The sequence below is a fragment of the Pan troglodytes genome, chromosome 21 (genome assembly GCF_028858775.2).
Source record: "Pan troglodytes isolate AG18354 chromosome 21, NHGRI_mPanTro3-v2.0_pri, whole genome shotgun sequence".
NCBI classification, from domain to species: Eukaryota; Metazoa; Chordata; class Mammalia; order Primates; family Hominidae; genus Pan; species Pan troglodytes.
In genome coordinates, this window is record NC_072419.2 from 42,815,475 (window position 1) to 42,837,579 (window position 22,105).

General features: G+C 52.3%; 1 protein-coding gene and 1 long non-coding RNA gene across 7 annotated transcripts in view; one reads left to right on the forward strand and one right to left on the reverse strand.

Moving 5' to 3' along the window:
- The first annotated feature begins 809 nt into the window (after positions 1 to 809).
- On the forward strand, positions 810 to 21,294 carry TGIF2 (TGFB induced factor homeobox 2). 6 transcript variants are annotated; one of them, XM_009437166.5, is made up of 3 exons: positions 810 to 900; positions 6,140 to 6,365; positions 18,284 to 21,294. In XM_009437166.5, exons 2-3 carry the CDS (start codon positions 6,174 to 6,176, stop codon positions 18,803 to 18,805), a joined length of 714 nt encoding a protein of 237 aa, XP_009435441.1. In that variant the 5' UTR covers positions 810 to 900; positions 6,140 to 6,173; the 3' UTR covers positions 18,806 to 21,294. The 6 variants fall into 6 exon arrangements, with proteins under 6 accessions (XP_009435441.1, XP_009435440.1, XP_009435438.1 ...); XM_009437165.3 differs by having other exon boundaries at positions 823 to 1,028; XM_009437163.3 differs by having other exon boundaries at positions 894 to 1,121.
- The window catches only part of LOC112206538 (uncharacterized), a 29,164-nt gene continuing 10,831 nt past the window's right edge, over positions 3,773 to 22,105 (reverse strand). The window contains exon 3 of the long non-coding RNA XR_010154208.1: positions 3,773 to 3,879. This is a non-coding gene — a long non-coding RNA (uncharacterized LOC112206538). The remainder of the gene's footprint in view (positions 3,880 to 22,105) is intronic.

Sequence of the window (22,105 nt, forward strand, 5' to 3'; positions counted from 1 at the left end):
GGTACCCACAGCAGAGAGCAGGGAAGAATGTACTGACTGGGGTGGGGGAGGCCAAGGAAAACCTTCTGGAGTAGGGTGTAACTGGCAGAAGAGGAAAAAGAAACCAGACAGGAACTCCGGGAGCTCCTGGACTGATCGTTTAAGGCCAGGCACAAGGGGTAAGGGATCAGGCTTCACTATCGACCGACCTGGGCTGAGTGACACCGGTTGACTGTGTGACAAAAGCAAATCAAGAACCTCTCTGCGGCTCATGAGTAAGCCAGAGACTTACATAGGACAACACATACCCCATCACCCGAGGATGAGACGGGATGACACACACGAAGTGCCCCGCACAGCGTCGTTGTAAAGCGTTGGCTGTTTTCACCTCTGGCCGCCCCCTGTGAGCCTGATCATGTGCTTTTTGGGCTTAGGTCGGAGGCGGCCTCCCAGATTCTACCCGCCATTGAGGTCGTAACAAGCGTCCCCATCAGAGCCTAGTCCTTAACTAGCTGCGGGTAAGTGCCCGGACTAAGTGGCCTCAGTTTCCCCTCGAAGCAACGGGACCAATCGCACCGCCGGCAGGACATCTTGTGCGGGGCGCGAAGTGACAAAAGTCAGAATTTGCAGAAGTTCCCACTCGGTAACGACCCCCACCCCGGCAAGGAGCACAGTAGGCGCTCCGGAAACGCCCTCCACGAGGAGGGCCGGGCCACTTCCTGCCCCCGAGCGGGATCTCCCCGGCCGAGGCTCCCACCGCCGCTATGGGGAGGCCATGCAGCATTCCTGAGGGCGGGGTGGGCGCAGGAAGAAGGTGCCCGCGGCCCCGCCCCCTCCGGGCGCGCTGGGCGGGGCGAAGCCCCTCGGCGCCGACGGCCCGCCCCGCGGGGGGTGGGCGCAGCTCGTCGCGCTCCGCACAAAGTTTGTTTTCTCCCTCCGGGCGGGTGGGGGAGGGCGCAGAGGGCGCGGGGGGAGGAGAGGGGATCTGACGTCAGGCCGCGAGGTGCTTTCCAGCCGCGAGCTGTCAGGCCGAGTGTCAGGCCGGGCAGGTACGCGGCGCGCGCCCCCGGCGCCCCCCGCTCCCCGCCGGGACGCCCCGCGCCGAGCCGGAGGCCGCGTGGACCCGAAAGCCGCTGGGAAAAGTCAGTGCAGGGAGCAGCAGAGGGCCAGATGGGGGTGGGGGCGCGCGGACAACTTGGAAAGTTTCTTTTTCTCGGCCGGACGGGGGAGGGGGCGTCGTCCTGGCGCGTGCGGTAGGGGGTGTGTGAGCTCGGGGGTGTTTGTGAGTCCCGACGGCCCCCGGGGGGTGTTTGTGAGTCCCGACGGCGCTGCGCTCCGGGGGCCGGTGGGGGACTGTTCCAGCCCCCGGGAGGAAGCCCGCTTGGGGCCCTGGTGGGGGGCCCAGCTTCATAGGATCCCACCCCAGGAGAGGGCCGATCCTGCACCGGACCTGAGTGAGCGCGCGGGGGGACGGATTTGTTTGGTTTCAAAAGTGCACGTTGCTAACCGCCAGCAGGGCCCCCCCGCCGCCGAGCCGGACAGGGGGCGGCCGAGAGTGACAGCTGGGGGTGGGGGCCGCGGGAAGGGCCCGGAGCGGGGGGGCCCTGGGGAGCCCGCGCGAGTTCCCCTTTCCTTTGGAACAAAGGAAAGTCTGTCTCCGAGGCATCTGTCACTCCCAGGCTGGCCAAGGAAGCGGGGCGCGTGGGGCCGGCGCCCCGGAGAAAGTTTGTTCGCGCCGGGACCCTCGGGCAGGCCGAAGGTGATCCAAGCCTCCCGCGGGAGAAGCGCGTAGTCTCCGGGGCAGGGGGCGGCCAACATGGAGTCTGGGCGCAGGGCTGGGGGGGGGCGGCGCGGAGGTGGGAGCCCAGCCCCCTCCCCTCCCTTCCCCTCCCCTCCCCCTCCGGGCCCAGTTCGGAGCACAAAGCCGAGCGCGCACGCTCCGCCGTCCCCGCGCCCCGAAGAGTCGGCCAGCCCCGAACTGCCGGAGAAGGGGGTGGGAACCAAACTTTTTCCTGCCCCGGACAGACACGTGAGTTTTCTTTCTTCCGGAGCCCCCGTCCCACCGGGATGGCGGGCCCGCGCGGGAGCTGGTGCGCGGAGTCGGCCTGGGGTGTGGGGACTGTGGGGTGCAAGCGCCCCGAGCGCCGGACGATTCCTCGCCGACCCAGGAGCCATGTGCTCCGACTCGGTCTGGGCCGCGGGGGAGGTTGCGCGCTTTGTCTGAACTGCTGGGAATGCGGGCGTTGAGTGCGCGGCCCGGGGGAGTGTCGGGACCAGCTAGGGGAGTTGTCAGAAAGTTCGTGCGGGAGTGGCTGCAGGTGGCGTCGTGGGAGTCTGTAGGAGGGTGCACGGGATGTCGTGTCGAGGGGGTGCTGCCACAGGTCACTGAGGGTAGAACTGATTGTTAGTGTGATGACGCCTGGAGTTTTCCCTGTCGGAGAGATCGGGGGTGGCCGCGTCGGTTGGAGTTCGTGGGTGGGCGGGTACAGAAGTTGGGCTAGTTGTGTGGGTCACAGTTGTTCGTGCTAGGCCTGGGGTCTGTAAGCTGTGCGTGTGCGTGCTGTATGTGTCGGTGAAAACCCTAGGGTTTGTAAGGCTTGAGCGATGGGTCCGGGCCAGTTATCCTAGCGCTGTTGGTTAATTGCCTGGCGTGAGTGTGTCTGGGTGCGGTGTGGGGTGCATATGTGGGAAGCCTCCCAGACTACAGATGGCCCTGTGTTGCGGAACACCGAGGTGGAGAAGTTTGTGTAGACTGAGGGGTCATTCCCCAGGGCCCACCCGGGGAACCCTGCAGACAGACTTGGCTGGCAGCCAGGGTGGAATTTGTACAGATAACCTTGAGTAAACTTCTCACAGCCGGCCAGGGCTGCATCACTGAGCCCAGATCCCAGCTGTCCTGGCCACCTAGAAATGGCTGTCTGACCTCAGAAAGCAGCCTGCAGTGGTGCTCTCTGAGGAGTGGCACGTCTAACCAGTGCCTGTCTCACCTCCAGGTGGCCTGACTGAAAGGGTAGACCCTTCCCTCGAAAGCCTGGCCTAGCCAGCCCTAGCCAGCCCAGAGATCTGGGCTCGGGTCCAAGAAGAGGAAACAAAACCTGGGAGATGCCAGAGTCTGTTGGCCGGCCTGCTGGGGAGCTGTTAAAAGGCTGAGAAGGGAGGAGCCTTGAGATCCTGGCATCAGCCCGGCCTAGAACTTTTGCTTTTAAAATGAAAATCTGGCTGGGCGGGGTGGCTCACACCTGTAATCCCAGCTCTTTGGGAGGCCGAGGCCAGCGGATCACCTGAGGTCAGGAGTTCAAGACTAGCCTGGCCAACATGGCAAAACCCTGTCTCTACTAAAAAAAAAAAAAAAAAATAGCTAGATGTGGTGGCACACACCTGTAATCCCAGCTGTTCGGGAGGCTGAGGCAGGAGAATTGCTTGAACCCGGGAGATGGAGATTGCAGTGAGCCAAGATTGCGCCACTGCACTCCAGCCTAGGCTACAGAGCGAGACTCCATCTCAAAAAAAAAACAAAGAAAGAAAGAAAATCTTTGTTGCATGTGTGAAACAGAACTTTGTCCAGGGACTGAGCAGCTGAGTTGGGTTATCTAGGGAAAATCCTTCCTTCATTTGACAGGTGAAGAGGGGACTCAAGCCCAGAAAGGGGAGGATCCTTGTCCAAGTTACAGTGCCAAGTGGAGGGTGGGCCTTGCTCATTCACCTGGATTTTGAGTGGTTGAGTCTAGGACCAGGCCAAAGGGGTCTGACAAAGGAGAATGTCCAAGAAGCAACCAGTAGAGAGATGACTCACCTCTCTCACTGCAAGGTACACAGTAGGTGCTCCTTAAATATTACTTGGACTGCTGCAGGATCATGGTGATCTGTAGTTTCCAGAGTTCTCACTGGCCCTTGGGAGACCTAGGAGGCAAGACGGTATACAGCTCACAAGAGGGGGTGGGGAGAGGCCTGGTCCAAAACCGACTTCACTATCCTAACCTGGGGGTGGGATTTTTTTCCTTTACAGCTTTATTGAGATATAACTCACATACCATGCAATTCACCCATTAAAGTATACTCATCAGCAGGTTTGGTATGTTTGCAACCATCACTATAGTCAATTTTAGGACTTTTTTGCAGGGGGATAGGGGGACAGGGTCTTGCTCTGCCTCTCAGATGGGAGGGCAGTATTGTGATCTCATCTCATTGCAACCTCTGCCTCCGGGCTCAAGCGATTCTTCCACCTCAGCCCCCAGAGTAGCTGGGACCACAGACATGCGTTACCATGCTCAACTAATTTTTGTATTTTTTGTAGAGATGGGGTTTCACCGTGTTGCCCAGGCTGGTCTTGAACTACTGAGCTCAAGCGATCCACCTGCCTTGGCCTCCCAAAGTGCCAGGAGTATAGGTGTGAGCCACAGCACGTGGCATTTTTTTTTTATTATTTTATTTTTGAAAACAGGGTTTTAATTATGTCGTCCAGGTTGACATGCACTGGTGCGATCATAGCTCACTACAGCCTTGAACTCCTGGGTTCAAGGGATCCTCTCACCTCAGCCTCTCAGAATAGCTGGGACTACTGGCACACCACCACACTGGGCTAATTTTTATTTTATTTTATTTTTTTCTTTTGTTGAGACAGGGAATCACTCTGTCACCCAGGCTGGAGTGCAATGGCATGATCTCGGCTCACTGCAACCTCTGCCTTCTAGGTTCAAGCAGTTCTCCTGCCTCAGCCTCCCAAGTAGCTGGGATTACAGGTGTGTGCCACCACACCTAGCTAATTTTTTTTTTTTTTTTTTTTTTTTTTTTTGTATTTTTAGTAGAGACGGGGTTTTGCCATGTTGGCCAGGCTGGTCTCGAACTCCTGACCTCAGGTGAGCCACCCACTTCGGCCTCCCAAAGTGCTGGGATTACGAGCGTGAGCCACCGTGCCCGGCCTTTGTTTGTTTTCGTTTTTGTTTTTGTTTTTTTTTGAGATGGAGTCTCGCTGTGTCATTAGGCTGGAGTGCGGTGGCACGATTTCGGCTCACTGCAACGTCCACCTCCCAGGTTCAAGCAGTTCTGCCTCAGCCTCCCGAGTAGCTGGGACTACAGGCACGCGCCACCATGCCCAGCTAATTTTTGTATTTTTAGTAGAAACAGGGTTTCACCATGTTGGCCAGGATGGTCTCAATCTCTTGATCTCGTCATCTGCCTGCCTCGGCCTCCCAAAGTGCTAGGATTACAGGCATAAGCCACTGTGGCCGGCCTTTGTTTTTTGAGACCTTTTTTATTTTGTTGTCACACAGGCTGAAGTGCAGTGGCACAAACACAGTTCACTACAGCCTTGACCTCCTGGGCTCAAGCAATTCTGCCTCAGTCCCACAAGTAGGTGGGCTTACAAATGCACAACATGACGCCTGGCTTATTTTTGCATTTTGTGTGTGTGTGTGTGAGCCACTGCGCAGGCCTTGGGCAGCTTTCTTGATCTCTGTTACCTCATCTATAAAATGATGATAATAATAGCTTCTCCCTTATGGGGGAATTGTAATGATTAAATGAGATAACATGTAAAATGCTCAGTACAGGCTAGGCATGGTGGCTCACGCTTGCAGTCCCAGCACTTTGGGAGGCTGAGGCTGCTAGATCTCTTGAGGCCAGCAGTTAAGACCAGCCTGGCCAATATGGTGAAACCCTGTGTCTACCAAAAAATACAGAAAGTCAGCCAGGCATGGTGGTGCATGCCTGTAATCCCAGCTACTCAGAGGCTGAGGTGGGAGAATCACTTGAACCCAGGAGACAGAAGTTGAAGTGAGCCGAGATGGCGCCACTGCACTCCAGCATGGGCTACAGAGTGAGAGCCTCTCTCAAAAAAAAAAAAAAGAAAGAAAAGAAAAAACCAAATGCTTAGTACCAAACATGGAAAACAGTAGACCTCAGTAGAAGCTGTAATTGTTTCCAGCCTGAGTCCTGCTTGTGAATGAGCTGCCATTCGGTAGTCACCTACCTGTTCCATGAAGTGGAGGAACTTTGGACTCATCCCTTCTAGCTTGCTCGGTCTGTGTTACGGCCTGAGATTCTGAATTGCAACTACCCCATTTCTGGTGTCCCAGGCTTAAGTAATGCTGAGCATGTTTGGAGACTAGGAAAAGGTGGTACGTGCTAATGATGTTCCCATCCCCTGTGTCCCTTGTCCCAGGTTTACCCAAGGTCCAGCCTAGCCCCTAGGCACCATGTCGGACAGTGATCTAGGTGAGGACGAAGGCCTCCTCTCCCTGGCGGGCAAAAGGAAGCGCAGGGGGAACCTGCCCAAGGAGTCGGTGAAGATCCTCCGGGACTGGCTGTACTTGCACCGCTACAACGCCTACCCCTCAGAGCAGGAGAAGCTGAGCCTTTCTGGACAGACCAACCTGTCAGTGCTGCAAGTAAGGAGGGGATCTGGATAAGGGGGTGGCAGGAGGACCTGGGTTCTAGTCCTATTCCAGCTGTGTCACTGAGTCACTGTGGTCTTGGGCCACTCACTTTCGCTGTCTGGGCTTCGGTTTCTTCTTGGGTTAGGGGAGAACACCCACTCTCCCTGTCTCAAGGGAAGACAACGAAATAGGGTCGCTGCGGTCAATTTCAGACTTTAGATAGTCCTTTTTTTTTGAGACGGAGTCTTGCACTGTCACCCGGGCTGGAGTGCAGTGATGCGATCTCGGCTCACTGCAACCTCCACCTCCCGGGTTCAAGTGATTCTCCTCCCTCAGCCTCCCGACTAGCTGGGATTACAGGCGCCCGCCACCACGCCCAGCTAATTTTTTGTATTTTTAGTAGAGACAGGGTTTCACCATGTTGGCCAGGCTGGTCTCGAACTCCTGACCTTGTGATTCACCTGCCTCAGCCTCCCAAAGTGCTGGGATTACAGGCGTGAGCCACCACGCCTGGCCCAGACTTTGGATAGTTCTGAAGAGGCAAGGAATTTAATGTTGTCAAAGTCTAGGTGTCATCATTAACTTTGGAGGCCAAGGGAAGATGAGAAGGCATCGAGCATCTAGGATTCGGCCCCCAGCCCCAATGCAGTATTGGACGGTGACTTGGTTGAAAGGGGCAGCTGTAATTTGCAGTGTGGTTAAGAGATGGGGCAGGATCACAGTCCAGGAAAGGGCAGAAGTCAGAGGTTCTGTATTCATAATCCAGTTCTGCCTCACGTCTTGATTTCCTTATCTGTAAAGGGGCAGGGGGTACACAGAGTCCTCCCCTGCCTGGTGGATCTGTTGTGACGAATAGATTCAGAACTGGATGTGAAAGTGCTTTGCAAACCATGCACATGAACACACTCAAAAGATAGCCTTATCCCCTTTTTGTCAGAGTGCAAAGTACTGTCCCCTTTGAATCGCGCCTATTGCTGACCCGCAGGTGTCTTTGTTCTGCTTTCCTGGAGCAGAGGCGGGGGACCCTGGACCACCATTGCTTTGCCTCCAGTTTGCCTCTTCCCTTCCTGGAGACACACAGTAGGCCCTTAGCCTAATACAAGAGGCCCAGCCCTGCCCTGCTGGCCCCCACTGCTCCCTTCCTGAGCCAGTCAAACCTCTCCCACAAGCTCTCCTGTTTCTCTTTCCCCCTCTGTCCTTTCACAGCTTATTACTCCAACCTTTGATGCTGTCTCTCCCTCCTTCCCTTATCCCACTCTGAACCTCCCACGTCTTCCCAGCTCCTATCTTTCTTCCATGTAGAGACATGGTAAGTATTTTAGCCCTCAGAACTCCTGTCACCTGACTTTATACTCTGGGCAATGGTTAATCCAAGTCTCTGTATGAGAAAGGCTCTAAAGTTACAGATCCTGACTCAGATTCCATCTTCTCCACAAGAGGAAGCCTAGACCTTGGCCAGGTCACTGCCTTCTCTGTGAGCCTCATTATTCCCTCATCTGAAAAAAGGGAGGTGATTGTAGCACTTTCATGAGTGTAGGAAGGAAGGGACGAGAAGAAGAATTCAAGGCTCACTGGGGCCCTGCACAGTGGCTCACACCTGTAATCCCAGCACTTTAGGAGACCAAGGTAGGAGGATCGCATGTGCCCAGGAGTTTGAGACCAGCCTGGGCAACATAGGGAGACCCCATCTGTACAAAACAAAAAAATTAGCTGGGCATGGTGGTACATACCTGTAGTCTCAGCTACTCGGGGGGCTGAAGTGGGAGGAAGGATTACTTGAGCCCTGGAGGTGGAGGCTGCAGTGAGCTGTGATCGCACCGCTGCACTCCAGACTGGGCGAAGGAGTGAGACATTGTCTCAAAAAAAAAAAAAAAAAAAAAAAACAAGGCCAGGCACAGTGGCTCACACTTGTAATCCCAGCACTTTGGGAGGCCAAGGCGGGTGGATCACCTGAGGTCGGGAGTTCAAGACCAGCCTGGCCAACATGGAGAAACCCCATCTCTACTCTCTACTAAAAATACAAAAAAATTTGCCAGGTGTGGTGGTGCATGCCTGTAATCCAAGCTACTCGGGAGGCTGAGGCAGGAGAATCGCTTGAACCTGGGAGGCGGAGGTTGCGGTGAGCCGAGATGGTGGCATTGCACTCCAGCCTGGGCAACAAGAACAAGACTCGGTCTCAAAAAAAACACCTACTGGTCAGTGTTTGGCATACAGTGGGTGTTTCTACTGTTTTCAGCTTCATCTCTGCCTAAGGCACAAAGTCTTTGGCTGATCCTGGGTGCCCAGCAGTGCATGGCATCTCACAGTGTACCTCCTCAGCATGGAGCTGTGCAGAGTTGGGATCTGAGAGAGGCTCCAGACACATTCTTACCCTGGAGGAGTGTCTGGACAGCCTCTTTGCGGGTCTCCCTGCCTTCAGCCTTCAGCCTTCAGCCTTGTTCATTTAATCCATTATTTTGAACACAAAAGCCCAAATCTGATAGGGCCAGGCACTCCTGGACTCTACTGCCCTCAGGATAGAGTCCAAACTGATCTACAGCCTAGGTTTGGGGCTGCTGCTTATATTCCCAGTGCACCTCACCCTGTCCTGTCAAACCACTTGTCACACTCTATTGGAATTACTTTTTGTCAGGGACACTTTCTCAAACCTGAGAAATATACTAACTCGTTTTATTTATTTATCTGTGTGTGTGTGTGTGATGGAGTCTTGCTCTGTCACCCAGGCTGGAAGTGCAGTGGTGCAATGTCAGCTCACTGCAACCTCTGCCTCCCGGGTTCAAGTGATTCTCCTGCCTCAGCCTCCTGAGTAGCTGGGATTACAGGTGCATGCCCCTACGCCCAGCTAATTTTTGTATTTTAAGTAGAGACAGGGCTTCACTATGCTAGCCAGGCTGGTCTTGTACTCCTGGCCTCAAGTAATCCGTCCACCTCAGCCTCCCAAAGTGCTGGGATTACAGGCGTGAGCCACCATGCCTGGCCCATCTTTTTAAAGAAAACATTTTTCGGCCGGGAATGGTGGCTCATGCCTGTAATCCCAATACTTTGGGAGGCCGAGGTGGGCGGATCACCTGAGGTCAGGAGTTCGAGACCAGCCTGACCAACATGGTGAAACCCCATCTCTCCTAAAAATACAAAGTTAGCCAGACGTGGTGGCTCATGCCTGTACTCCCAGCTACTCAGGAGGCTGAGGCAGGAGAATCACTTTTGAACCCGGGAGGCGGAGGTTGCGGTGAGCCAAGATCATGCCATTACACTCCACCTGGGCCACAAGAGCGAAACTCGGTCTCAAAAAATAAAAAAATAAAGAAAACATTTTTCATGGACCCATCTCCCCGCAAGATGTTAACTTGAATCATTTTTATCACATCACTTAGGTAAAACATAAAACTGGGTATATATATAAAAAAAAAACCACTTCTTTTTGCTTTTGTTCTTATACCTAACCTTAAAATCAAACTGTTTCCAAAGTAGATAAATGTAAGAACCGTGACATTCCACCTGACTGTGTTAACTGAAAATGGTGGGTGGTGCTTTGCTGACTGCACTGCAGGATGTGGTGTGGCAAAGGCACAGACTCAGCAGAGTAGATCTGGATGGTCTTAGGCCCCGATGCGCCTACTGGTGATGAAAATGGAAACCCAAAGCCAAACATCCCTCTAGAGAACTGGCAAACCCCTCAAGGTGACACATCCACAGGTCCCACCTGGAGAAATGTAAATGTAAGGAAAGGAAACTGGGCATGCCCTGGAGGGAGGGGACCCGTGGTGGCCACCTGCTCTAGAGTCATGCCGAGAGTTAAGAGCAGTGGGGACCACCCAGTCCTCGTTGATGGAAACTGACCATGAATCCCATGTCAGCCCCAGCTGCACACCTCTCTGGTAACTCCTCCCAGTTAGTTCATTGCCCTCAGCTCATTCGGTCAATTACCAGCTCCTGTACAAATACCCCTTAAATATTTCAGGGTTTTGGCTTCTTTCCTACCCTCATCTAAACCATCATTATCTGATCACAATCATTTATCACTCCCCAACTTAAAACCCTTCAGGCCAGGCATGGTGGTTCGTGCCTGTAATTCCAGCACTTTGGGAGGCTGAGGCAGGCAGTTCGCTTGAGGCCAGGCCAGGTGTTTTGAGACCAGCCTGGTTAACATGGTTAACTTCTTCAATACTAAAAATACAAAAATAGCCGGGCATGGTGGCACATGCCTGTAACCCCTGCTACTCAGGAGGCTGAGGTACAAGAGTCACTTGAACCAGGAGGACGAGACTGCAGTGAGATCGCACCACTGCACTCCAGCCTTGGCAACAGCAAAACTGTCTCCAAAAAAAAAAAAAAAAAAACCTTCAGTGGGCTGGCAGGGTAACTCATACCTGTAATCCCAGCACTTTGGGAGGCTAGGATGGGAGACTTTCTTGAGCCCAGGAGTTCAAGGCTACAGTGAGCTATGATCATGCCACTGCCCTCCAGCCTAGGTGACAGAGCAAGACCCTATCTCTAAAAAGAGAAAAAAAAAAAAGGCTGGGCACGGTGGCTTATGCCTGTAATCCCAGCACTTTGGGAGGCCAAGGCGGGTGGATTACCTGAGGTAAGGAGTTGGAGACCTACCTGGCCAACTTGGTGAAACCTTGTCCTACTAAAAATAAAAAAAATTAGGCTGGGTGCAGTGGCTCATGCCTATAATCCCAGCACTTTGGGAGGCTGAGGCGGGTGGGTCACCTGAGGTCAGGAGTTTGAGGCCAGCCTGGCCAACATGGCGAAACCCCGTCTCTACTAAAAATACAAAAATTAACCAGGTGTGGTGCTGTGTGCCTGTAATCCCAGCTACTTGGGAGACTGAGGCAGGATAATCGCTTGAACCTGGGAAACGGAAGTTGGAATGAGCCGAGACTGAGCCACCGCACTCCAGCCGGGGCAACAGACTGAGACTCTGTCTCAAAAAAGAAAAGAAAAAAAAATTAGCTGGGCGTGGTTGCAGGTACCTGTAATCCCAGCTACTTGGGAGGCTGAGGCAAGAGAATTGCTTGAACTCGGGAGGCGGAGGTTGTAGTGAGTTGTGATTGCACCATTGCACTCCTGCCTGGGCAACAGAGCAAGAGTCCATCTCAAAAAAAAAAAGAAAAAAAAAATTCAATGGCTTTTGCCAGCCTAATGACATCACCTGCCCGTGTCTACATCTTGAACCTCAACCCTGGTCCCCCACATTCCCACTACATTGATCCACCTCCCCAGACCATTTTCCTCCCACCCCTGACCAGGAGGCTCCCAGTCCCTAAAGGAGCTGTATGCTCTCACAGCAGATAGATGAGGTCACAGCACTGGGACACTAAACTGTAATTGCTTTTAGACTGCACCAAATTCTAGAGGTGTGGAGAGCACTGACCTAGTGTTCACAGTTACAGCCCTAGTGTAGCATAGTGCTTGGTATCTGGTAGGTAGGTGCTCAGTAAATAATGTTGAAGTGGCAGAAAAGGACTATAAAGTGTTGGAAGGGTCAACAGGCAGGACCTCAGAAGTAAGGAAATGTAATGGCTCCTAATCATGAAAAATAGCCTAAAGCCTGGGAGCATCATTTTTTCCTGTATTTATTAATTAATTTTTTTTTTTTGAGACGGAGTCACTCTGTCGCCCAGGCTGGAGTGCAGTGGCGCAATCTCAGTTCACTGCAACTTCTGCTGCCCAGGTTCGAGCAATTCTCCTGCCCCAGCCTCCCGAGTAGCTGGGATTACAGGCACCTGCCACCAGGCCGAGCTAATTTTTGTAGTTTTAGTAAAGACAGGGTTTCACCATCTTGGCCAGGCTGGTCTCAAACTCCCGACCTCAGGTGGTCTGCTCACTTCAGCCTCCCAAAGTGCTGGGATTACAGGCGTGAGCCACTGCTCCCGGCCTCCTGTATTTAATTTTTTAAATTTCATTTTCCATTAAGGACATTTAAGAATATCTATAAAAGCTGAACGCAGGCTGGGCACAGTGGCTCACACCTATAATTCCAGCACTTTGGGAGGCCGAGGCAAACGGATCACCTGAGGTTGGAAGTTCGGGACCAGCCTGACCAACACGGAGAAACCCCATCTCTACTAAAAAATAGAAAATTAGCTGGGCATGGTGGCGCATGCTTGTACTCCCAGCTACTCAGGAGGCTGAGGCAGGAGAATCACTTTTGAACCTAGGAGGTGGAGATTGCCGTGAGCGAGATCCTGCCATTGCACTCCAGCCTGGGCAACAAGAGTGAAACTCCATCTCAAAAAAAAGAGAAAAAAGCTAGGCACAGTGTCTCACGCCTGTAATCCCAACACTTTGGGAGGCTGAAGCGGGTGTATCACTTGAGGCCAGGAGTTGTAGACCAGTCTGACCAATGTGGTGAAACCCCGTCTCTACTAAAAATAGTCCCAGCTATTCGGGAGGCTGAAGCAGGAGAATCACTTGAACCCGGGGGTGGTGGAGGTTGCAGGGAGCCAAGATCATGCCACTGCACTCCAGCCTGGTCTACAGAACGGGACTCTGTCTTTAAAAAAAAAAAAAAAAAACTCCACAAAAGTAAGAGAATATAATAATCAACCACCAGCACCAGTCACTCGGCTTGAACAAGTATCAACATTTTGCCAAGCTTGTTTTATCTCTCCCTGGGGGCATCTCTTTTGATTGTCTCCTTTAACCCTCCCAGGAGCGATTCATTAGCAAGTCAATGACTCAACTAACTGGTTTGCTGGTACTTGCCTGGGGCTAGGCAGTTGGGAGGGTTAGGGAAAAAAGTCGTTTGTAAAGGATTTTCACAGGTCCCTTTGACATCCTCTAAGCCCAATTTATTGGTTGGACTAGATCTGTGGCTACCTGGCAGGGTTCTGGGCCCCAATCCTTTACTGTAACAATGGTTGGGGATATACCACGTGCCAGGCCCGGGACTCTGTGCTGGGTATACAGTGGTAGAATGGGTACCTTCCCATTACTTCCTGGCTGTCAGGACTCCTTTCATATGCAGTTTCCTGAGGGAAGCCTTCCCAAAGCCCATACCAGGGCAGGGGCAGCAGTCCCCCTGGCGAGGGCTGTTGGGTGAGAAAGGAACCTGGTGCAGAGGCTGTAGTGGTTAGCTGTAGGGGAGGAGTGTCCTGGCCTAGGCCCCAGGGCAGCCAGGGATGTAGGAGCTGCTCTCCTCTGGCTCCAAAGCTAGCTGCCCTCTGATTCCTCCCACAAGCAACTTCTATTTTTCCCCATCTCAAGGCCTTTCATCTGTGTGTGTGTTTTTTGAACTTCTGTGTAAGCTTTTTGGCTTAAATAAAGGGCTTGGCCTGCAAGGACAAGTAACCAGTAGGCTAAACCATTGGTTCCTAAGCCTGGGCGGCCAGACTTTCTGGGTAGCTGGTCTGAAAACACATTGCCAACTCCACCCCTCACCCCCACTAGATCAATAAAGCAGAGGGGGAAATCACTAACAGTTTTTAAAAATCTCCCCCAGGCTGGGTGTGGTTGCTCTGCCTGTAATCCCAGCACTTTGGGAGGCCAAAGCGGGCAGATCACTTGAGGTCAGGAGTTTGAGACCAGCCTGGCCAACATGGTGAAACCCTGTCTCTATTAAAAATACAAAAATTAGTTGGGCATGTTGTCGTGTGCCTGTAATCCCAGGTACTTGGGAGGCTGAGGCAGGAGAACTGCTTGAACCCGGGAGGCGGAGGTTGCAGTGAACTGAGATCGCACCATTGCACTCCAGCCTGGGCAAAGAAGTGAGACTCCATCTCCCCCACCAAAAATAAAAATCTCCCCTAAGGTGATTATAATACAGAGAGCTGCCTTCAAGAGCACCTGGATATGGTAGTCTCAGCGTGAATGGTGGTACCATGATGTTTGGGAAAGGCGCCTCAGTGCCTTTGCTTCCTTGACACAAAAATGAGAGGGTTTCTGCCTGCATTCATTAGCTGCCGCTCCCAGCATCACAGCCTTTGTCAGCCTCCTGGTGTTCCTCCCACCCCCATTTGCCACAGTGATTCCTCCCTTGTTCCTCAGCAGCCTCTCAGATAGAGCCCTGTTTTATGGTAGAGACCGGCTTTCTGGTTCCCAGCCTATGTTTTGCCATATACATCACAGAGTTCACTTTGACCTTCTTCCTACCATCTCCCCAAGGACCTTGAGTGGGGACAAGTCACAGGTTCTTTTCCTGACTTAGGCACAGGCTGGGCAGCTGGAAGGGGCTGCAGAAGGGGCACTGGCAGCCACTCAGTCCCCCCGCGTTGCCTTGCCCAGCCCCTCAGCTGTGCATTTTTCTGGGCTAAGAAGACAAAACAGACAGATGCTAGGCTGCCAAGTGATCTGGACAGGACGGTCTTGTGGGGGAGTGTGTGGAGGGGTGTTTTTCTGTTCTTGAACCCTCAGCCAAAGTGGGAAGTGCCTTTAGGGGCTAGGTGCCCACACAGATGCTGAGAAATGCCCAGGCTGCCCTCCATGAGGCTGCCTGCTCAACAACACTCCTTACTTTGATTGACCCAGGTCACTGTGACCTGCCCATTTTTCCCCTGCATCCAGGGCTGAGGTGGAGAGGGGCAGTGTACTCCTGCAGCACAGGTATGGGAGGAGGCAGCTGTGGGAGGGAGGGAGAGAAGGACACAGGCACTGCTCCTGTGCAAGGAAGACTCCCTCTCACTCTTCAGCTGGCAGTGGGGTGGCTGCCCAGAACGAGGCTGTCTGGATCAAACCCAGCTTTTGCACTTGTGACCTTCAACAAGTTTCTGAACCTCTCCGATCTGTTTCTTCAAGGGAGATCATCATATAACCTGTGTGATAGGCTGAGATTGAATGAATAATTAGATATGAAATGTGAATAGTGCCTGAGGCCAGGCGTGGTGGCTCACACCTGTAATCCCAACACTTTGGGAGGCTGAGGTGAGCAGATCATCTGAGTTCAGGAGTTTGACACCAGCCTGGCCAACATGGGGAAACCCCATCTCTACAAAAAATACCAAAAAAAAGTACCTGGGCATGGTGGCACATGTCTGTGGTCCCAGCTACTCGGGAGGCTGAGGTGGGAGAATTACCTAAACCCAGGAGGTCAAGGCTGCAGTGAACTGTGATTCCACCACTGCACTCCAGCCTGGGTGACAGAGTGAGACCCTGTCTTTAAAAAAAACAAAAAGCACAGCAAAGCAGTGGAGGCCCTAAAGCCAGGAGGCCTGGTTTTAAATCCCAGCTCTGCACTGGGAAGATGTGTGACTGGACAAGAGCTTTCTTCTCATTGAGCTCAGTTCTCTCTGGTACTTTGGGGACACTGCCCTCTACCCTCCAGGCTTGTATGCAGATTAAACATAATGCAAGTGAGGTGGCTGGCATGATACTGCTATCAAAGGTGTTTGAATAAGTTTGTTCCCTTCCTTCATCCCACCTAGCTGTTGAGCCCTTCCTTCTTTTTTTTTTTTTTTTTTTGAGATGGAGTCTTGCTTTGTCGCCCAGGCTAGAGTGCAGTGGCGCAATTTTGACTCACCGCAACCTCTGCCTTGTGGGTTCAAGCAGTTCTCTCAGCCTCCTGAGTAGCTGAGACTACAGGCACATGCCACCACACCCTGCTAAGCCCTTCCTCTCTTTAGGGTTTTCCCACAGCTCTAGTCAGGATTCAGCTCAGCCAGCGTCCACTGAAGCCTGTTGGTATGTGTGTGCATTGGAGCACCATAGTGGTGAAGAGGGGCAAATAAGAACCCCAGAGCCAGGGCCCCTCCTGGCTGGAATGGAGTGGGAGAGAAGGGCCACAGAAGCTTCTGGCTCTGCCCTGCCTATGAGCCTTCCAGCCTGACAGCCTGGTGCTGTCTTTGAGTCACCTGTGGAATAGATGCAGCTGCAGTTAGCTAGGTTAGGAGAAAAGACAGGACCAGAAGAAGGACCTAGAGTGTGAAATTTCAGTCAAGCCACCGTTTAGACCACTTAATGGTTTTCCATGGTGCTCTGGCCTGGTTGTCAGCCCTGTCCACCTCTGAGCTCATCAGCTACCATTCACCGGTTCCTTAAGCCAACCCTTTCCTGCCTCAGTTCAGTTGCATTGGAGAACCATAGAGGTGAAGGAGGGCAGATGAGAACCCCACGGCCAGGGCCTTTCCTTGGAATTGTCTAGAACATTCTTAGCTTTCTGTATGGCTAGCTCTTCTAATCCTTATGTCTCAGCCTTCCAGAACCCTTAGCTATGGGAGTTTCTTTTATCTTTATAATCCCCCCTTTATTCTTGTTTCTGTTGGGGGCTTATTGGTGGTTATTCACCTAATGGTTAATAGTCAGTCTCCATGACTAGGTGCACTATAAGCTTCACAGGGTGGAGTGCATGTCTGTTTAATTCACAAAGGCATCCCAGCACTGAGAACTGGGCCCAATATACCAGGCACTCAAATAATATTTGAATGAGCAAGAAGCCTTGAGCAGCAGGAAGGTGAGAAGCTCTAACTTGACTTTTTTTTTTTTTTTTTTAAGACGGAGTCTCACTCTGTTACCCACGCTGGAGTGCAATGGCGTGGTCATGGCTCACTGCAACCTCTGCCTCCCGGGTTCAAGCAGTTCTCCTGCCTCAGCCCCCCAAGTAGCTGGGACTACAGGCGCGTGCCACCACACCCGGCTAATTTTTGTATTTTTAGTAGAGACGGGGTTTCACTATGTTGGCCAGGCTGGTCTCAAACTCCTGACCTCGTGATCTGCCCACCTCGGCCTCCCAAAATGCTGGGATTACAGGCGTGAGCCACCACGCTCGACCGACTTTTTTTTTCTTTGAGACAAGGTCTCACGCTGTCACCCAGGCTAGAGTACAGTGGCACAGTCACAGCTCACTGCAGCCTCAAACTCCTGGGCTCAATTGATCCTATCACCTCAGCCTCGCAAGTAGCCGAGACTACAGACACGCACCACCATACCCAGCTAATTTTTGTACTTTTTGTAGACACAGGGTTTTGCCATGTTGACCAGGCTGGTCTGGAACTCCTGAGCGAAAGCCATCCGCCCACCTTGGCCTCCTAAAGTACTGGGACTGCAGGCGTGAGCTGCAGCACCCAGCCTGACTCTCCAGGCTGGAGTGCACTGGCATTACCACGGCTCACTGCAGTCTCTGCCTCCCTGGCCTCAGGTGATCCTCCCACCTCAGCCTCCTGGGTAGCTGGGGCTATAGGGCACATGCCATCACAACAGCTAATTTTTTTGTATTTTTGTAGAGATGTGGTTTCACCATGTTGCCCAGGCTGGTCTCGAATCCCTGGGCTCAAGTGATCTGCCCACCTCGGCCTCCCAAAGTGCTGGAATTACAGGTGTGAGCCACCGTGCCCAGCCGGGGGAGGGTCTTCATGTCCGGGCTCTGGAGTCTGGACTTGATCCTGTAGGAAGTAGGAGACAAATGGCAGTTTGCAACCTCCTCCTCCCGGGTTCAAGCAAGTTTCCTGCCTCAGCCTCCTAAGTAGCTGGGATTGTAGGTGCCTGCCACCATGCCCAGCTAATTTTTGTATTTTTAGTAGAGACAGGGTTTCACTATGTTGGCCAGGTTGGTGCGTGTTCTTATTTAACTCTGTCTTCCCACTATGAACCTCTGTGTTTTCTTCCATGTTCTGGGGTCCTGGGACATAGTAAGTGCTTCATAGCTGTTTGTTTTGGTTTGTTTTGAAACAGTGTCTTGTTCTATTGCCTAGGCTGGAATCCAGTGGTGCGATCATAGCTCATTGCAGGCTCCACCTCTTGGGATCCAGCTATCTTCCGATCTCAGGCTCCCAAGTAGTTGGGACCACAGGGGTGCACCACTACACCTGGCTAACTTCTTTTGTAGAAACAGGGTCTCCCTGTGTTGCCCAGGCTGGTCTTGAACTCCTGGGCATAAGCAATCCTCCTGCCTTGGCCACCCAAAGTGTTGGGATTACAGGTGTGAGCCACTGTGCCCAGCCCATAGCTGTTTTAGATTAAGCAAATTGATCGGTCTTGTATATTCATTCCAGATATGTAACTGGTTCATCAATGCCCGGCGGCGGCTTCTACCAGACATGCTTCGGAAGGATGGCAAAGACCCTAATCAGTTTACCATTTCCCGCCGCGGGGGTAAGGCCTCAGATGTGGCCCTCCCCCGTGGCAGCAGCCCCTCAGTGCTGGCTGTGTCTGTCCCAGCCCCCACCAATGTGCTCTCCCTGTCTGTGTGCTCCATGCCGCTTCACTCAGGCCAGGGGGAAAAGCCAGCAGCCCCTTTCCCACGTGGGGAGCTGGAGTCTCCCAAGCCCCTGGTGACCCCTGGTAGCACACTTACTCTGCTGACCAGGGCTGAGGCTGGAAGCCCCACAGGTGGACTCTTCAACACGCCACCACCCACACCCCCAGAGCAGGACAAAGAGGACTTCAGCAGCTTCCAGCTGCTGGTGGAGGTGGCGCTACAGAGGGCTGCTGAGATGGAGCTTCAGAAACAGCAGGACCCATCACTCCCATTACTGCACACTCCCATCCCTTTAGTCTCTGAAAATCCCCAGTAGGCATCTGCCAAGAAGGGTGCTGAAGGCTCCAGCCAGCTGTCCTGGGTTTCCGTTTTGGTTCCCTTTCATACAGAGGGTTTTCTATGGATCACTGCCAAACATTGGGATCATCTCCTCTGTCCAGAGGTCTTCAACAGGAAGATGCCAGCTGGCACCACTGCACTGTGATGGGGGCCCTCTCCTCTGCTGACTCTGCCCTCAGTGGTGAGACCAAGAGATCGGAGACAAGCATGGTGCTGCTGCTGCTGCTGCTTCTCCAGAAAATCCCTGGGTCACCTTTGTTCCAGCCTGGTTTCCTGGGCTGGGCTCAGGAAAGCTGCCAAATTCAGTCCTATGTTGGGTCCAAGCTGCCCCTGTGCTGTTTCTGTCAAGCCAGGTGTGGACATTCCAAGTTCATATGCGTGAACAAAAGAAAAGAGGAACCCAGTGGATGTAACAGAACCGACTCCAGTTGAATGTTTAGATTTTTGCTAAACTGTTTTCTTTTTCCCTTTTTTGCTGTGGTTTGCATTCACGGCAGTAGTTAGCCCAGGTGTGGGGAACGAGAGTGCACTGCATGATAGCTTTCTGGTGAGCTGGGAAGGACCCACCACTGCCACTGGGGATTGTTTTGGAAGAAAGGAATATTTTTATTTTGGGGACCAGCTAAGTCTCTGCAGTAGTGTGAAATTCCAAATGGTTGTTTTATCATTGGTTTGGTTTACCAAAAAAAAGGCAGGAAAAAAAAAAAAACCGTATGAGCGCATTGGCTTGTCTGCCACAGGCACAGAAGGGTAGAAAGCCACAGCAGGGGGCAGTCCAGCAGACTCTGACTCAACTTTCTAGGCACCTAGCAGAGAAAGATGATAAGATCAAAAGGTGTTCGGTTTTTCTTTTAATTTTTATTGTAGTTTTTTTGGGTGGGTGGGGGAAGTAAACTAGACTGAAGCGATGGATGGTTTTTTTTCTTTTTTTTTCTTTAATGTTTTTCCCTTTGTTCTTGAACACTTTTGCCCTGCAGCCTCAGTTTTGAATTCTTTTAGGAACTTGGATTAGAGGGGCCCATATGTCAGAAGCTCCCATAACCTCCTACTTGGGAGAAAAGTGAGCCATCTGCTGGTCAGGAAATCCTCCAGAGAGGCAGCTTTTCCCACAATGGTGGCAGGAAACTTTGGGGAAAGCAGGAATGGTGTCCACTGCTGCCGAGGAACTGCCTTCAGAGAAGGCAGGGCTGGAAAAGGGTTAGAAGCCTCCTAGCTGGGATTGTCTTTGTTTCACCTTTCTTTAAATTAGAATTACAGAAGCCCCTGCCCAGTGAACAGATAACAATTGGTCTTATGCTCCTCCCTTTCCCCCATTTTTTCTTTTGCTGTTTTGTTTTTTGTTTGTTTGTTTGAGACAGAGTCATGCTCTGTCACCCAGGCTGGAGTGCAGTGGTGCGATCTCAGCTCACTGCAACCTCCGCCTCCCGGGTTCAAGCAATTATTTGCCTCAGCCTCCCGAGTAGCTGGGATTATAGGCACCCGCCACCATGTCTGGCTTTTAGTAGAGACGGGGTTTCACCATCTTGGCCAGGCTGGTCTTGGAACTCCTGACCTCGTGAGCCACCACGCCCAGCCTCTTTTGCTGTTTCATTGCTGACAGTGTTCAACAATATGCCCCATCTTTATATATCCTAAGAAACACTAATCCTAGGTTATTGCTAGCCAAAATATTTTTGTCCTGAGTAGAGTCACTGGGCCAAAAGATAGATCAGGACGACAGCCTTTAGTTTCCTGAAATCACCAGGTCAGGCACAAGGAGAAAAGGTTCCTGGATACTGACTAACTTGGGTGGGTCTAGCCAGGAGAAAGACAGTAACGTGTTCTGTACTTTCTGGGAAGATCCCTGAAGCCATCACAGAGGCTCCCCAACTTCTGAGTCGCCCATCTGTTGCTGTGGGAGTGTGAATGGATCGCTGAAGGAGAGGGAGCTTTGCTTCTCTCTAGGTGGGCAAGTTTCCTGGGCTCTCTGTGTTGCCTCCCTCTGGCTTCTTCCTCCCGTGCCCTCTCCCCGTGTGCCCCAGGGGGATCAGGGATCCTCACCCTCCTGAGGCCCAGTGGGGAAGAATGAACATGGCTTCATCCAGGTTAACTGATGATGCCATTTGCCCAGCCTCTTCCATCCCAGCCCTGTCAGTGAGCCCAGGTCTGGTGCAACTGCTGCAGGATGCCTGTAGTAGGGAACTCTGGAAGTGTATTGGGCTGAGGTGGGATTTTCCCTCCCCACAGTGCACTGAGCAATGGAGGGTGGTGAGGGGTGAGGGAGCCATGCTGCTGAATTCTGGTTGGCATTTCCCCATTACGTAAAATGGGGTGTTGGGTGGGGCAGACTCTGCTTGGGTTTGGTTGTAAGATAAACCTGGAGGAGAAGCACAGTTGTCCCATTGAATTATTTGAGCAAAAACTACTGTAAATAACTTTTTTGTCTTTTGTCAAATAAAATTGTTTTTTTGTTTTTTTAAGCAGAAACAGGGTTCTTGATTGATCCACCAGGGCTCAGGGCCCAGGCTTGAAGACAAAGCAGTCACTGGCTTCTTACTTTGCTTTACATCTTTTACTCTCCCTCTAGTAGCCAGCTGTGAGTTCTGTGCACGCTGTACCCCCATTCCCTTTCACCAGCTCCATTCTGTATCCCATTCAACTCAGGGTAAAGGGGGCATTTGCATCTCACATTGGGCCAGTCTTCCCTGGAATCAACAGTTAAGCTCTGGGGTTGCTAAGTGGTGAGGATGTAACCTTGAGGAACTGGCAACTTTGTCCTCCCCCTCTCTCAGTAAGAAACAAGCATGACTGCAGTGTGAACCCAGCACAGAGAGAAGCAGCTATGAGATGGAAGCTCCAGTCATGTCTGAAACCAGGACCACCTGTAAACTTCTCTATTATGTAAGCTAGTGAATTCCCCTTTTTGCTTAAACTAGCTGTTAATACGTTTCTGCCATACTGAAATGACAATACACTAACTACAGCCCAAACTATAAAAACCAAGGTCTGCAACAGTGGGAAACTGAGTTTGGTTGAGTGTGCCTGGGTCTGGGTCTGTGCTATGTCCAGTCTCTTTTTTTTTTTTTTTGAAACGGAGTCTCTCTCTCTTGCTAGGCTGGAGTGCAGTGGCACAATCTTGGCTCACTGCAACCTCCGCCTCCCAGGTTCAAGTGATTCTCCTACCTCAGCCTCCCAAATAGCTGGGACTACAGGAGTGCGCCACCATGCCCGGCTAATTTTTTGTATTTTTTAGTAGAGACGGGGTTTCACCGTGTTGGCCAGGATGATCTCGATCTCC

What these genes read in the sequence shown, in the direction of transcription:
- TGIF2 (XM_009437166.5), top strand. Translation starts at nt 6,174, where the DNA reads ATGTCGGACAGTGATCTAGGTGAGGACGAAGGCCTCCTCTCCCTGGCG. An exon ending in CCAACCTGTCAGTGCTGCAA is followed by an intron (nt 6,366 to 18,283) that starts GTAAGGAGGGGA and finishes TATTCATTCCAG; the next exon opens with ATATGTAACTGGTTCATCAA.